This window comes from Pteropus alecto, unplaced genomic scaffold (assembly GCF_000325575.1).
Source record: "Pteropus alecto unplaced genomic scaffold, ASM32557v1 scaffold223, whole genome shotgun sequence".
NCBI lineage: Eukaryota > Metazoa > Chordata > Mammalia > Chiroptera > Pteropodidae > Pteropus > Pteropus alecto.
The window spans coordinates 796,822-812,773 of NW_006434441.1; the positions used below are offsets into that span (position 1 = coordinate 796,822).

At 41.4% G+C, this 15,952-nt stretch overlaps 1 protein-coding gene across 1 annotated transcript in view; it reads right to left on the minus strand.

The window, feature by feature from the left end:
• Nucleotides 1-7,201: 7,201 nt before the first annotated feature.
• Nucleotides 7,202-15,952, minus strand: part of VWA3B (von Willebrand factor A domain containing 3B) — a 136,800-nt gene continuing 128,049 nt past the window's right edge. Inside the window, 6 exon segments of the mRNA XM_025045043.1 lie at nucleotides 7,202-7,875; nucleotides 7,878-7,986; nucleotides 8,076-8,313; nucleotides 11,084-11,184; nucleotides 13,323-13,460; nucleotides 14,489-14,613. Of these exon segments, the coding sequence (XP_024900811.1) occupies nucleotides 7,802-7,875; nucleotides 7,878-7,986; nucleotides 8,076-8,313; nucleotides 11,084-11,184; nucleotides 13,323-13,460; nucleotides 14,489-14,613 (785 nt within the window). The 3' untranslated portion in view covers nucleotides 7,202-7,801.

The window sequence follows — 15,952 nt, forward strand, 5'->3', positions numbered from 1 at the left end:
GAGTTGGCAGATCATACAAGACACAGCCATGCACTCCCTGGAACAAAGATTGACGAGCTTCTGAAGGATTGCTTTGGGAACACCAAGAGGGGTGCTAAGGCTCAACAAGGTCACTGGTGTCTTGGCCAAGGGTTTGGGGCACTGGGGAGATTCATAGCATTTTGACTCCAAAGAGCACTTGATAAGGGCTTCCACCAGCCATTCAATATGGGGGAGGAGGGAGCTGGATCAGAGTGAGATCATGCACGTCTGAGATGACAGTGGAAGGGGGATTTGGGAGTTCCAGTGGCACACAGGAAGGACACGATCGTGGAGAGGGCAGTGGGTTACTAACTCCTCCATGGAGGATGGCTTGCTGCTGGGTGGGGACCAGGGGCTGCTGCTGCTAAAGGCGAGAGCCCTGGGAAAGTCTCCCAGTGTGAGGAGGACAATGACAGAAGTTGGGTGCCAATTCTGAATTCATGGTTATCTTTGTCTTGCAGCTCCTGGCTACTCTGAGTGAAGGCATGAGGTTGGGGCTTTCTTATTTAATTTCACTGTGGTTCAAGAACATATTCTGTATGATTGTAATTCTTTTAAATTTGTTGAGACTTATTTTATGACCAAGCATGTGGGCTATCTTGGTGAAAGTACCGAGCAGGCTGGAAAAGACTGCCTTCCAGGATTTAGAGTACAAAGTGGTTGAGATAATACATGTCCTTTTACAGACGCTGTTTGTTTGCTTTTGTTTGTCTACTTAAGTGCTAAGAGAAAAAAGTTAAAATTCACAACTATGTAAAATGCTGAAAACTTGCGACCATATAGATCGATCCATTTACCACTTTACCTGTTTCTTGCCTTTTATGCCAGAGTTGCCATATGTATCGTATGCACATGTATATCAAGAAAATTAAGAAGAAAACAGTTTAAAAACTATTTCCTAGGTACTTACCACTTTGGATACTGTTCATTCCATCCTTAAGATCTGGTTTTCTATGTAGTATCTTTTTTATTCAGCCTGAGAATTTCCTTTAGCATTTCTTAGAGTACAATCTTCTGATGATAACTTCTTTTGGTTTATCTGAAAATGTATTTTGCTTTCATTTTCTGAAGGATATTTCACTTGATATAGAATTTTGTGTTGAGAGATTTTGTTTTTTCAACAATTTAATAATGTTGTTCCACTGCTTTCGAGTTTCTATAGATTCTGATGAGAAGTCAGTGATTTCTAATTATTGTTCCTCTTTATGTGATGTGTCATTTTATTCTAGAAGCTTTCAAGATTTCCAATTTATGTTTGGTTTTTAACATTATAACTATGGTGGGATGATTTTCTTATTTATCCTGTTTGGAATTCACTGAACTACTTGATTCTATAAATTGGTCTTTCAATAAATTTGGGATTTTTTTTCAGCCATTGTTTCTCCAGATTCTGCACCCCCCACCCCATCTTCTCTCATTTTAAAACTCTACTTACAAACTATACTAGATTTTTTGGTATCATCTCACAGTTCCCTGAAGTCTTCTTCACATTTAAAAAAATTTTTTTATCTCTTTTTCAGACTGGATAATTTCTATTAATCAATCTCAGATCCATAGAATCTTTCCTCTATTCTGTTTGTATCCCATTCAGTGTTTAACTTAAGATATTGTGACTTTTAGTTCTAGAATTTCCACTTTTTTATAGTTTCTCTGCTGGATTTCCTGTATTTTCATTTATTATGAGCATATTTTCCTTTAGCTTAATGGATATAGTTATATTTGCTTTAAAGTCCTCGTCTGATAATCCAACATAGGGTCATATCATGGTTGGTTTGTTTATTGTCATTTATCTTGAAACTGGGTCGCATTTTCATGTCAAATAACTTAACGTTGCATCCCAGATCTTTGTGCATATTAAGTTGCAGAGACTCAGAATTCTGTAACATCCCTCCGAAGCCTTGATATTTTTGCTTTAGTAGACATTAACTTTGTTGAACTTGAACAGAAATCTCCGCCTCTTGGGTGACAGCTCAAATTTCTGTGTAATTATTTTAGCCTTGGACAATGATCTTGTAACCTACCTGTGCATCTGTGGTTAAGGTATTAGTCAGGGATTTGGGCAGAGTTTATATACACAAAATTTTTGGCTCCCTGTCTCAGGCTCTCTCCATGTTGTGATTCTATATGCACTTTCCAGAAGTTATAGTTTCTCCAAACTCAGTTTTTTGGTTTTTCAAGCCAGCAAGACTGCATGTTTTCAGAGATTAAACCTCTATATGTGGCACTAACCATGTCCTGCCTCAGGCTGCCCTCAAACTAAAATATGTAATAACAGAAAACTTGCCACATCAGGACCTGCCTTTGGTGACTCTCAAAAATCTCTGGGTAGTTATTTCTATTTCATCCAGAGTTTATAGTTATCTATCAGAGGGTTCTGTGTTAAGAGTATAAACACTAAAACATACTGAAAGTGGAATTCTTCTCATCTTCATTTTAGAATGCTAGTTCTACTGAATATGCAATTCTTTTTACAGGTTTTTGTTATTTTTCCCTTTCTGCATTTTGCCATTTCAATGTCTTCTGGTCTCCATATTTTGGCTGATAACTCATCAGTACCATGTCAGGTTTCCTGGAATGTAACATATTGTTCTTCTCTGCCTCGTCATCATCATCTTTTAGCAGTTCGACTATGATGTACTTTGGAGTGGTTTTCTTTGTCTTTATAATGCTTAGGGTTAGACTTCTTGGATCTATTGTTTTCCACCAAATTTTGGAAGTTTTCATTGTCTCAGATTTTTTTTTCTCTTTCTCTGTCTCCTCTTCTAGGACTCCAATTTTACATATTTTGAAATGCTTGAAATTATCCTACAGGTCTCTGAGGTTTTTTTTTATTTTTCTTCAATCCTTTTTTGTTTTTTTAATTGGGTAATTTTTATTAATTTATCTTTAAGTTCAGCGATTCTTCTGCTCTCTCTTCCTGCTGTTCAGTCCAGTTAGTATATGTTTTGTTGTTCTTTTTAGTTGTAGAGTTTTTCTTTTGCATTTTTAACACCTTCATTTTTCTATTGAGGTTCCCTATTCATTTCTTCGTTGATACTATATTTTCTTTTAAATATATGTATGTGTATATATATATATATATTTATTTATAATAGTCGTTTTGAAGTCTGTTGAATACAACGTCTAGACTCAAAGTTTCTATTGACTGTCTTTTATCCATTAAAATAGAACACACATTTTTCTGTATCTTTGCATGTCTACTAAGTTTTTTGATTCAAAACACTTTAGGCAATGTGTTCTAGTGAAATATTCTATTGCGTCCTTCAATGTTTTCTTGTTTGTTTTTGGCTGCTTGATTTTTTTTTCTATTCTAGTAGGAAATTAATTTTCCTGTATTCAAACTGCAAACGTTTTTCTCCTATAGTATGAAGCAGTTCACATCTCTATTCCATTCTTATGGCTTCTCACTGCTGCTTTTTTATCCTGGCACCTTGGGTATTTCCCCTACATAATTATGCCTACATAATTTGTGTAGGATTTGAGAATATTTTGGAGTTCACTCTTTCAGTGATTTCCTTGCTTAAATTTTCAACTGCTTTTCCTGCCTCCTGACACTGTAATCCTATAGGACTAGATTACTGCTGCCCAAGCTGTACATGATTTGGAAATGCATTTCAGGTCACAAGCAGCAAATACACAGACATAGCTCCATGCAGCTCCTTCTCCTAAGAGATTCCTCTCTGTTTTCTGCCTAATTTTTTTTTAAATAAGACTCTCTTGGGGTCTCCCCTGTACATGAATAATTTAGAATCAGCCAGGAACTAAAACAGAGTTTATACTTAGATTTTATGACTTGTTCTTACTGTGGTTTCTTGCTGCCAGGACTTCTTTAAAATTTCATTGCTTTTCCAGTCTTGAACTCTTATCTCTGGCACCTGTCAGGCTGCATTTTTTGGTTTCCTTGGCCATGAAAGTTGGAAAGTGTCCTTAGGCCAGAGTGTCACAATCTCGCAATTCTTACTTCTTCCAGTTACAGTTTTTGGAGAATAAACTCTCCACATTTTGTATGTTTTTAAACATTTTGTCATGCCTTTAAATACTTGCTAATTTAAAAAATATTTTACCCAGGTTGTTATTTGTAAAAGGATTTGTATTATCCATTCACATTGCAACATTACTGGAAATTCTCTAAGTGTATTTTTAACTTGTTTATCTTATTATGAGTGAAGTTAAACATCTTTTCATATTTTAAGTCTGTTCTTATATCTTTGTGGATATCTCATGTCTTTTGCCTATTTTTCTGCCACGTTTTTAGTTATTTTTCCCCTGAATTTTTAAGGGGAAATATAGAGAATTTTTAAGAGTTCTCTATATTTTAGGGACATCAGCCATTTACGTCACCTTTATACTTAATTTCCGTATATATTTGAGTCTGTTTCTGGACTCTATTCTATTCCATTGGTCTACTTGTCTTCCCTTGCGCTGGCACCACATTATTTTGAGTATAAAGATATTACAGTGTTTTACATGTTAGCTTACTTTATAAGTCCTCCCTAATGGCTTTCCTTTTTCAGAATTTTCTAGTTACTCTCACATGTTTATTTTTTCATATGAACTTTACTCAAGCCTCATAAAATATTTGCTGGTATTTTGGGATTGTGTTACATTAATAAACGCAGGGAGAATTAACACCATGATGTTGAGCCATCCTATCTAAAAATAAGAAATGTTTAAGTCTACTTTTGTGCCTTTCAGGAATGTTTTGATGTTTTTCTCATATTGTTTTTACACATTTCTATTAAGTTTATTCTAGGAAGAGTTGCTCCTCATTTTTCATGGATTGCATGTTTGTGAATTCACCTCACTAAAATTTATTTATAACTCCAAAATCAATACTCAAGGCATTTTGCAGTTAGATATGTTTGGAGTGGTGAAACTTTGACTCCCCTTTCTGTCTTTTTCTTTCAGCTGTTTCCTTTGTCTTTTTCTTTCAGCTCTTGTAAAAAAAAAATTCTTTTTTGTGGCATATTTAGTGTCACGTTTTTCATATTTTTTGTGCTTAATGTTGATTTCACTGTTTAAATGGCACCCAACTGTTGTGAAGTGCCATCCAGTGTTCCTAAGTGCAAGGAGGCTATGATGTGTCTTACAAAGAAAACGTGTTAGACAAGCGTCATTGAGGAGTAATAGTGCTGTTGGCCATGAGTTGTTAACAAATCATCAATAGATATTAAATGAGGTGTCTTTAATAGAAACACACATAAAAGGAGGTTACATATTGATTGGTTGGTGAAAACAATGTGACTGGAGGCTTGCAGGAACCTAACTCTGTATTTCCCTAGGAGCATTGATTCAGAACTTGCTATCTTCAGTGTTAGAGGTGACTTTATAGAACATGACTGCCACAAATAATGAGAATTGACTATATTTTATCCTCTTTGTTGCTATTGTAAATAAGGTTTTCTCTATCAAAATACCTTATAATTGATCTTTATTTGTGTACATGAAAGCTATTGATTTTTGTATATTTCTATCCTGACACCTCGCCGCGTTATTTTTATTGTTGAATTAGTGCTGTGATGGATTCTCTCAGATTTTTCAGGTATACCCTTTTACCATGCACAAATATAATTTTACTTCTTTTTCAAGTCTATTTCCTTAATTAATTTTTCTTGTCTAATTGCGTTGGCTACACACCCCCGCCCCCCACCTCCGCCACACCTTTTATAAGGATAGTTTTTCATACATGTGGAATTGCTCTGAGTTGGTAATGGACTACGTCATTGATCCCTGGACTCCAGAGTTGAAAGGAACTTAGAAGCAATTTTGGTGACTCTGTCACTTGAGGCATGGGTCTTTTTTATGTCACTCAAGAGGTCATTCAGTCTGTTCTTGAATATCCATTCCCTTTCTTCTGGTAAGAGCTTATCTCCATACCCATTCCTCACAGTTCTGTGCAGCTGTCAATCACTCCATCCTGATGTCCTTCCCCTCCCCCTGGCTTATGATCCAGGCCAATTACACAGGGTGGCCATAAAATCTGGATATATAGCTGTTTATTACTATTGTTGTTATTGTTATTTTTAACAGATTGAACCCCTTTTATTATTTCTGGCATATGGTAAATGTGCAGATTTATTAAGTAACAAACTGAATTGTCACACAAATTATCTAAGGTAATTACCTAAGGTGATACACATGGATGCATGTACTGCAGTGTGGAAGCTATCTCACCTTGCTTGTTTCTCAGAGATCATTGCTTATGCCTAATGTTTTGGAAACCGTTGTTACATATATTATGTCAGGCGGTTTAGTTGTTTCAGGTGGGGGAGGGGGATACAGTTCTGTTATTCCATACTGGCTTTAAGTGCAAATACACTGTTGTTATTGAAGTTTTCTCCAGTACATGGAACTGGGCATTATCACTGATACACTGAACATATCACTCAATGTCACCAAGCATATCATGCATTGTAACACAGTATCAATAAACTGTTATTATGTGTCTTTTGTCCTACAGTCCTTCATCCCTGCACCCCTGTGGAGATGATGAGGGGTAGAATAGAGAGAAAAGGTAACTATCTTTCAAAAGTCTGACAGTCTCTCTGGAGCCTGGCACACCGTCAGCAGTCAATCACCTGTCGTACAACTGAAAACACGCATATATGAGTGAATGAATGAATGACCCCACTGGATGAATGGTTTCTTTCCTGCCCCTGCAGGGTTCCACTGTGCAGACCAAACCCAGGAGGCTGCTTCCGAGCCTTCCTGTCTTTGAGAAACTCTGGGCCTTGGGTGGTTGCCTGCCGCCCGCACTGCCTCCGCCTTGTTCTAGGTGATTTCCTCACTCCTTGGTCCGTTCTCACTACCCGACTGCCTCAGTCTGATGCTGAACTCATGCCCCTGCTTCTTCTACATTTTGATAAGTACTTTCCTCCTTTTATCCCTAGCTTTCAGGAGTGTGAGCATCGCTTTTAATTAGGTTATAAATTTTCACAGTATTGGAACACTGCCCTAACTTTCCTGTTTGCGAAAAGCAACCAATAGTTTTCTTATTAATAATCTGTACCCTATTATTATCTAGCTCCAAAGCTAGTATTGACTAAAAGAGGAGAATTTGGGAGAGCTATTTCATTTTTGAAATTAATAAAGCTAATTAAAGAAATTAATGAACAGAAGTGAATACTTTTATATGCTATTGCAAAAATGTGTTCCAAGAAAATAGAAACAAACCACCCAATAATTTTGAAATGTTTCCAATGTAAGAGTTTTTATTCTGGCTCTGTGCTCAATTAGAGGTACCTACAACAGACTACAGACAAAAATAATTAGGAAGGGCTCAATAAAAATTTCCTGATTAACAGTAAAATAGGGTATATTTAGTCTTGTAGTTCTCCTACAAGTTCATAGGGCTCAATTTCAGTCCTAACACTAAGTGACAAAATCCCTAATTCATATGAGATAATCGACTTAAAACGAGACTCAGGCTTGTGATTATAACTGACTTCCAAAAAATTTGAAAATCTTATGACAGTAACCTGTCAGATGGAACTTCTGGATGTGGAGAATCTACCAGAAGATTGAGCACAGTTCTGTGAGGATGGGAAAGAACAAGATAAAGAAGGGTCGGGGAAAGACAAAACCAAGAGCTCAAACAGGCAGGAGATCCAGGTGGGGGTGGCAGGGCAGTCTACCTTTGTTAGACAGGGTGGGCAGGGGCAGAACAAGGCGGGCAGCCTTACCTCAGCAGAGGGGCAAGGTCCGCAGTGTCGGAGGGCTGAGGTCTGGGCAGCCCTGGGGGAACGCTGGCTCTCTTACACAGAGCTGCCACTAGACTTCTTTAAGGTTTCCTGGCAACGATCCTCAGCCCTTTGCTGCTGTGGGTGGCTCTATGAGTGCAAGGTGGGGCTGCTCAGGTGGAGGTGTGGCAGCAGTGGTGTGGCTAGCTGCCTCCCAGACCTCCAGCAGGGGACCTTCTCTGGGGAAGTGGATGTCAGCATTATTTAAGGGTGTTAAGAGTTTTTGCTATATTGGGACTTAAGGTGGCCCAGAAACTGGGGAGTGCTCTCATGGACACTACTCTTGAGAGAGATTTCAAGGTGTTCTGGAGATCAATGATATTGTCCCCCTCCCACCCTGGGCTTGGGGTGTCTCTTGGGGTAGGAGTCTTGGGACCTGTTGTCATGGGAAGGATCTTCTGAGTCCGAGGACACCACCTCCTGCAGAGGCAGCCTCTTGGCAGATTTCTTTTTCTTCCTTCTAGGGTTCTCTTGCCTCAGCTCCTGTAAATCTGCAGTGTCAGCTCCTTTGATGGGCCATGTTAGGAGAGCTGAGTTCTTGTCTACGTCCACCCTAGAGGGAGAAATTAGGGTCACCCTGGGCCAGACAGTGGCTATATCTACAGAGATATCCAAGCCAAGAGATAATAAGCACTGTCAAGGATGTAGTGATAGGGGAGCCCTCATGCACTTCTGGTGGGCACGTAAATTGGTACAGGCACTATAGAAGACAATATGGAGGGTCCTCAAAAAATTTAAAACAGAAGTACCATACTTCTAGATATTTATCCACAAGAAGTGAAATCACTATATTAAAGAGATATCTGCACCCCTGTGTTCATTGCAGCATTATTCACAATAGCTAAGATATGGAAACAATCTAAGTGTCCTTCGATGGATGGATAGAAGAAGAAAATGTGATGAATATAATTTAGCAGTAAAGAATAAGGAAATCTTGCCATTTGGAATAATACTGGATGGACCTTGAGGGTATTATGCTAAGTAAAATATGTCAGATAGAAAGACAAATACTATATGATTTCACTCATATGTGAAACCTAAAATAAGTCAAACTCATAGACACAGAGGAGAATGGTGGTTGCCAGGGGCTGGGAGCTGGGGATGGAAAATGGAGAGATGTTGGTAAAAGGGTATCCCCCCAAAAAAAAGAAAACAAAACTATACTGGACAATTTATTTATCCAGAAATGTTGTCCTCCAAAGGTGTCCTGGGAACACCTTGACTTCATTCCAGCATGCCATCACGGCACACCATCTAGGAACTTGCCTTTTTCAGAGCTTTCAGGGTAAGTTAAGGACACCAAGCTACCTGGTGTTAAACTGTATTTTGTCCCCATAATCAGTATCTGCCACCTTGATCACCCAGCCTTCAATCTGAATAACTTGACCATGGCTGCTTCAGATCTTTTGGAAATTGTCAAGAAAAAATTAAGAGAATGGGAAAATATTTTTTAGCTATTTCTAAATAGAATATTTAGAAATATTCTATTTCTAATATATCGAGATTTACCACATATGATACTTTTCAAAGACTGGCTCAGAGAGTCAGGTGGTAATTTCCAAGAAAGATTAAAAAATTGGCCTGACCATTTCACACTCATTAATATAACTAATAAAAAAAAAAAAGGAGAAAAAAATAACAAAAAAATAACAAATGTTGGCAAGGATGTAGAGAAATTGGAACTTTGAGCACTGTTGATGGGAATGTAAAAAGGTGCAGCTGCTGTGGAAAACAGTATGGTACTTCCTCAAAATATTATAAATAGAATCACCACATGATCCAGTAATTCCACTTGTGGGGATGTACGCACAAGAATGAAAGCAGGGACTCAAATGGTTCTCTGTAGACCCACGTTCATAGCGGCATTATTTACAACTGCCAAAAGATGAAAGCAGCCCAAGTGTTCATTGACGGTAAGTGAATAAACAAAATATGGTACACATATACAATGGAATATTGTCAGCTTTTTAAAAAGGAAGGCAGTCTGGCATTTGCTATAACACAGATAAACTGTGAGGACATTATGCTGAGTGAAATAAGCCAGTCACAAAAAGACAAATACTGTGTGATTCCACTTATATGAGGTACTTAGAACATCAAATGCATAGAGATTGAAAGTAGACTAGTGGTTGACAGAGGCTGGGGGAGGGGGAGTTAGTGTTCAGTGGGGACAATTTCAGAGCGGAATGGTGAAAATGTTCTAGAGATGAATAACGATTTTGGCTGCACAATAATATGAATGTACTGAACTGTATGCTTAAAAACAGTTAAAACGATAAACTTTCTGTTATGTATCTTTTACCATAATAAAAAAAAATAGCCTGATCAATAGCAGTATCATTGGAAAAAGGATTCCTAGGAAGCCACAAAATTATCTTTAAATCTAAGGCCAGGGCCTGTGTAGATGTGTAAGTTCTGTGAGGCCAGGTTCTCAGAGACCTGTCTTGAACTCACATTATAAAGCTGTACTCACTAAGCCTGTCCTCTGAAACCTAGTCTTACATACCACGCTACTGCCAAGCCCCTCAGATAGCCCCCATCCAGAGTAGACTAAGTTGACACACAGCATTTCCTCATTGAAGGTTTTCTGTTTCCCATGTATTAGGACTGATCGCAGTCCAGTTTCTAACCTATAACCTCTCAGAAAGAAGAGCAACAAGGAAGGAAGAATGGGAAGTAGAGTTTTTCAGGTTTACTAAAAGCACCCAAAAAGTGAGGCAGAGAGGCCAGCCAGGGCCAGAGCTCCACTCTTGACCCCCAAGGGGAGAGGCATACAGGTGATTGTTCTCAACTGCAACTAACTGTTTCATAGTTGGACTTCATTAGAAGACCTTGAATCATAACAAATAAAAAGGGAATAATTTCTTCAGATTCATGACAGGGGTGAATGCTTCTCTGAAAGGTCAGTAAACTAATGCTGGATTTGAGATTAGAACCAGATACCAATGGTCCCCAACCTTTTGGGCATAAGGGACTAGTGTTCCTATGAGAATCTAATGCCTGAGGATCTGAGGTGGAGCTGAGGCAGTGATGCTAGCGCTGGGAGCGGTTGCAAATACAGATGAAGCTTCACTCGTTAGCCCCACTGCTCACTTCCTGCTGTGAGGCCTGGTTCCTAACAGGCCACGTACTGGTACCAGTCCGAGGCCTGGGGATTGGGGGCTCCTAAGATAGACAAATAACCGGTAGGTAAAAGGTGTGACACTGAAGGAAGAATAATCACAGAACTACATTTTAAGTAGGAATGGATCTCAACTCAGAAACTGATTCTAGGTGCAAAAATATAAATATAATTCGGGAAATGAGAAGGGGGAGCCACTTACACTTTTGGATCCTCCTGGACTGGGGGTGACTTTATATGAGAGCAAGAGAGAGCATACTTGTTCTGGCTGATCTTAATAAGTGCACTCCGAGGGCAAAATTCCTGTAATAATACCAAAGCGTTCACTCAATTTAAATCAGATGTATCCACAATTCAGATGTAATTTTATTCTAGCTCAACCATTCATAGTAGCTACTAAGCATTATCCCACTCAGGGTGATACTTCAGAGTGCAATTTAAATGTACAGCCTGCTTGATAATTACATGTTGAATAAAAGTCATTGTTGAGTCCTCTCTGTCACTTCTCCACATCCTGGATCATTTGCCAAGTCCATCCACATAAGAAGCAGGGAGTATGCGTACAGGTACGCGCGCACACACACACACACACACACACACACACGCACGCACATTCTTTTATATAACCACGTTCCTGTCTTTACTTCAGCTTGGCAATCTCTTTACTGGACTTATAAGCTAGCACCACCGCCTCTTGCTGAACGCCCCACCTTCAGCCCTACGAGTCTCCCAGCATCTCCATCAGAACTGTCTTCAGCATCCACCCCCTGCACCGTGCCACTCTGGTCTCCAGGGCCCCACAGTCCTGTGGGTGGATTCCAAGGTCCTTCCTGGGCTCTTGCTCTGGGATCCTAGGTCAACTGCTTCATCTCTCCCCACCCTGAGGACATGCCCAGGGATGTCTCTTTAATCATCTCTTGATTTGCTTTCCCCTCTCTTGCAGGTAGTTATCTCCAGAGCAGCACCACAGGGCCTCCCCTCCTGCTGCCCCTCCAGACCATCTCTACTGCCACCCAAACAGCTCCAGGAAAGTCCATTTCCTCTCAGGGCTTTTCCTTTCTCCTGCTTGCTCTTTCAGAATGGAACCAGTACTCCTGGTCCCACTGGAGCTGGTGGCCTTCAGTCTTTGTCTTTAATCCTCAAATCCATTATCTGTGACCCCCTCCCTGATGGATACCTCATGCTACAGTTGAGAAATGACTGGCTATGTCTCTTTGGTATATGAGGCAGTCCGACACAGGGGGTCAGGGTACAGGCGATGCAGCCAGACCACCTGGGTTCGCAGGCCTGCTCCATGGCTCACCCTGTGTGACTTAACTTCTCTGCCTTGGTCTCCTTGTCTGACAATGAGAATGATAACAGCTCCCACCCCAGTGTTCTAAGCACTCAATTGTTTGTGATGCGGATAGCATCAGTCCCTGTGGCCCACAGTAAGTGCTTAATAAAGTTAGCTAATATAATTTTATTTGCCGCTTTTTCTTGCCAGTCTATTTTCCAGGCATATTAAGTGGTCCATCAAGGCAATGTCCTTTCCATTAGAAATGTCATGCATTCAAGTAATTTAAAAAGCAATTGTGAGAACTTTGTCTTCATCAGGGGCTGTGAGGGGACAAAGATGAATGGCCCACCATCCCCACGGTTAAGGAGTTGGGAGGTTGGGGAGGAAGCCAGTGTGGGAAGTGGGCAGTCCAGTGTGTAGGGGACCATGAGGGCCTCAGTGGGAAGTCACAATTGGGCAGTGTCTTTTGGGTGACAAGTGTTCATGGAGAGAAGATGGGGAGGGTGGCCCAGGAAGAATTAAAGCCCAGGGACTTGGAAAAGCCTACTGCATTCAGGAAGCAGCTCCCATGGGGCTGGAAGCCATGCTCACGGGGCAGGCCTGTGCTGTGCTGGGCTTTTCCTAGAAGTTAATGAAAAAAGTGTGTGTGTGTGTGTGTGTGTGTGTGTGTGTGTGTGTGTATGTGTGTGTGAAGGGGGGTGGAATGGATATCAGGTGACATCATCAGATTTGTAAACTGATAAAGACTTTCTAAAACTTTTAGGAAAAATACCTAAGGAAGACTGGCAGGAGAGCATAAGGCAAGAGGGGTCTGAGCAGCAGCAAGGACACTTGAGAGAGTGGTACTGGAAGGACAGGGAGGGCACTGAAGAAGCAAGTGGGCCCCCAGCCATCAGCGAGGATTGGGAGCCAAAATGGCCACTAAATGGTGTTAGGAGGCCATGGCTGTCTCAATGAGGGCAGACTGTGTACCAGGGTGGGCAGGCTGTGAACCAGAGCAGACGCATGCACTTGGGCGGAGGTAGGTACAGTCAGGGAACTCATTCCTTCAGGTCATCTGGCGGTGCCAGGAAAGGGCTTGGCAGCCTGCAAGGAAGGCGGGCGTGAAAGGAGCCACGTCCTGCCTTGCGAGAAACTCCTTTCTGAATGAAAGTCTACTTACTCTCCGGTTGTTACACTTCAAAACTGTGTAGAACTTATCTTCGGCCACATCATGATTTGGAAGTGCTATGACAATGGCAGGGACATAGAAATCAAATCCATTGGGTGTCACTATTTTGGCAAACACATAGTCTCCCACCTGTAGATGAGAACATATTTTGTAGTAAACATTTTGCTTCCAGATCCCAGATCTTATAAACAATATTAATATAAGCTCATTTTAAAACACCCCAAGATGAAGTATTGTTGTTAAAATTCAAATGCATATTTTTTTCAGAGTCAGTAGCTCCAAAATTCTTTGTGCTCATTGAATCACACCTGGAATTTTGTGATCGGTTTGGGCCAGCCCCATTCTAGCAGGTGACTTTCTCATCTGACTAGGGTCCTGGGGACAGCCAGCAAAATGGAGAGGGGGGGTCCTCCTAAGACTGGTGGAAAGAACTTGAAGAGTTTCACATGAAGCCAAGGGTCGCTATGAACAGTGTCCTCATATATCAGAAGGGCTGTCACCCTGACACTGGGAAAGAGCAGGTCTGTTTCACATGACTCTAAGAACACAGCTGGACTCCATGGGTAAAAGTTACAGAGGTACAGCGTCTGGCAGGAAGGGAATTTGGGAAGGGACATGCAGAGGCTTCTGGGCATTCATCAGATGGAAAAGACTAACCATCAGGGGAAAGTGCACTGACATGTGCCCTGGGTCTGGCTGGGGAAGGCGGGATAAACAGGAGACACCTTATGAGTGCATGCAGTGCTCTTCCTACTGGCTCACTCTACCCAAGAAACCACAGCAGTGGAGCCCCGGGAGGCTTCCTCTGTCTTCTCTGGCCTTGGTGTCAAGGAAAGCGCTACCTCGGCCCTTGTTTTAAATCTAGTTTAATATACTCTTTTGTGGTTAAAGTTTCAAGAGCACTAGCGGCTACAGCAATTCCCTTCCCTGACCATCCATATTGTCTGTAAAGTGACAAGCGAAGTGTGAGCTACTTAACAGGGTGTGAGCAGACACCCAGCAAGGGGTAAGAGGACGGGGGGCCACTTCTCACCCAAATGCAAGCCCTCTGCAGGAGCACAACCAGATGCCCAGCGAAGGGCCCAACAGTGGCCATGCCACTCTCAGAGCACTGGGAATGATGAAAGGGGCCTGGGGCAGGTGGGCAGAGCAGGTACCTGGAGCAGCGGACAGGGCATGGCGCCCCCCACAGGCGTGATGAAGGAGATGGGCACGACCTTGGTGTCTCCATACCTGAAGCCCACTAGTGCATGGGTGGGGCTCACACACTTCTTCACAACCCCTGGAAGGAATCAGATTTAAAATACAGTATAAAGACAAGCAATGTCTGTTTCCTTAGGTTGGCCACATCCTGTTGGCAGCGCTAAGCTGTCACGCTTTGCCTATTTAGATCAGTGTGCCCTTTGATTTCTCCACCAGAAAACAATGCATCTGGGGCCCACCAAGCAAAGGGATGAAGTGCAGCACGCCAGTCCAGGACACTGCTGAGCCCAGGGAACACAAAGAAGCTTGCTTGTCCTGCGCCACCAGCAACCATTCTGACTGGGAACGTCATTCTTAGAAAAGTAGCCGCTTCCTGAACACTTCCTATCATCTGTTTATCTATTTATTTTAGCCACATTTCTTTCTATAAAACTTAGATATAGAAAATTGATGTTGTTAAATTGTGAAAGTCAAAAGGAAATGTGAGCTCCCATCACCAGTTTTTCATTCATATTCAATAGATGAGAAATTAACTAGGCTGAGCGCATCCCCTCGCTTCCCGGAAAGGTACAACCAAAAGAGGAGAAAAGGAAAAAGAAGCCAGGCATTTCCTCATCTTTTAGTTCTCCTCAAGGATATCATTACAGCAGGAAAAGAAAATACTGTTTTAAGGTTCACATAGTTTGTCATTTAGCCCAGCTGAAATGTACTTTCCCATTAAAACGAGATAACAAATAATGAGGGGGAGTTTTGACATGGACACTTCCCCAGGCAGTGACAGCTGCACATGGACCCCCGCTCTGAGAAATGTGCCTGTCTCCACTGGGCTCCCACAGTGTGAATGCCTGGCACCCGCCCCAGCTCACACGCCAGCCTTGGCAAGGTCCCATGTTCTTTTATGCTGCTAAGAAACAGCTGCAGGTTTTCACCTCAAGTCTATGTCTTTTGTTTTAGAGAACCAAAAAAATGAAAACTTTTTTAAAAAACATACACGTGAAAAACAGCTTTCCAGTGTGTGTGTTTTCTTATCAAACTGAAATGTTCAATTTGGTTTTCGAAATATTCTTTACACATTAGTCACACATTTCATACCGTACAGTGACTTTACTCGTTTAATTAGAAAAACCAACAGTATTTTTTAGAAAGAATTCCTATTATGGAAACAATGAAGAACCACCCCTGATGGAGGTGGCTCCTTGCATCCCGCACCCCGCAGGTCAGGTTCGGGGTGTGGGCTGCCAGCCAGCCCTACGGCCTGAGTGACCGCGCTCGTACCCTACCTTTGGGGCTGAGCAGAATCCAGCCTTAAACCTGCAACACGGTTTCCCAGCCATTTGCCCAAGCTGCGCAGCTGTGACAGAGCCTGCATGACCCCAGAGTCGAAGCATATCTTCTCTGCCTTTTACAGAAAATGTCTG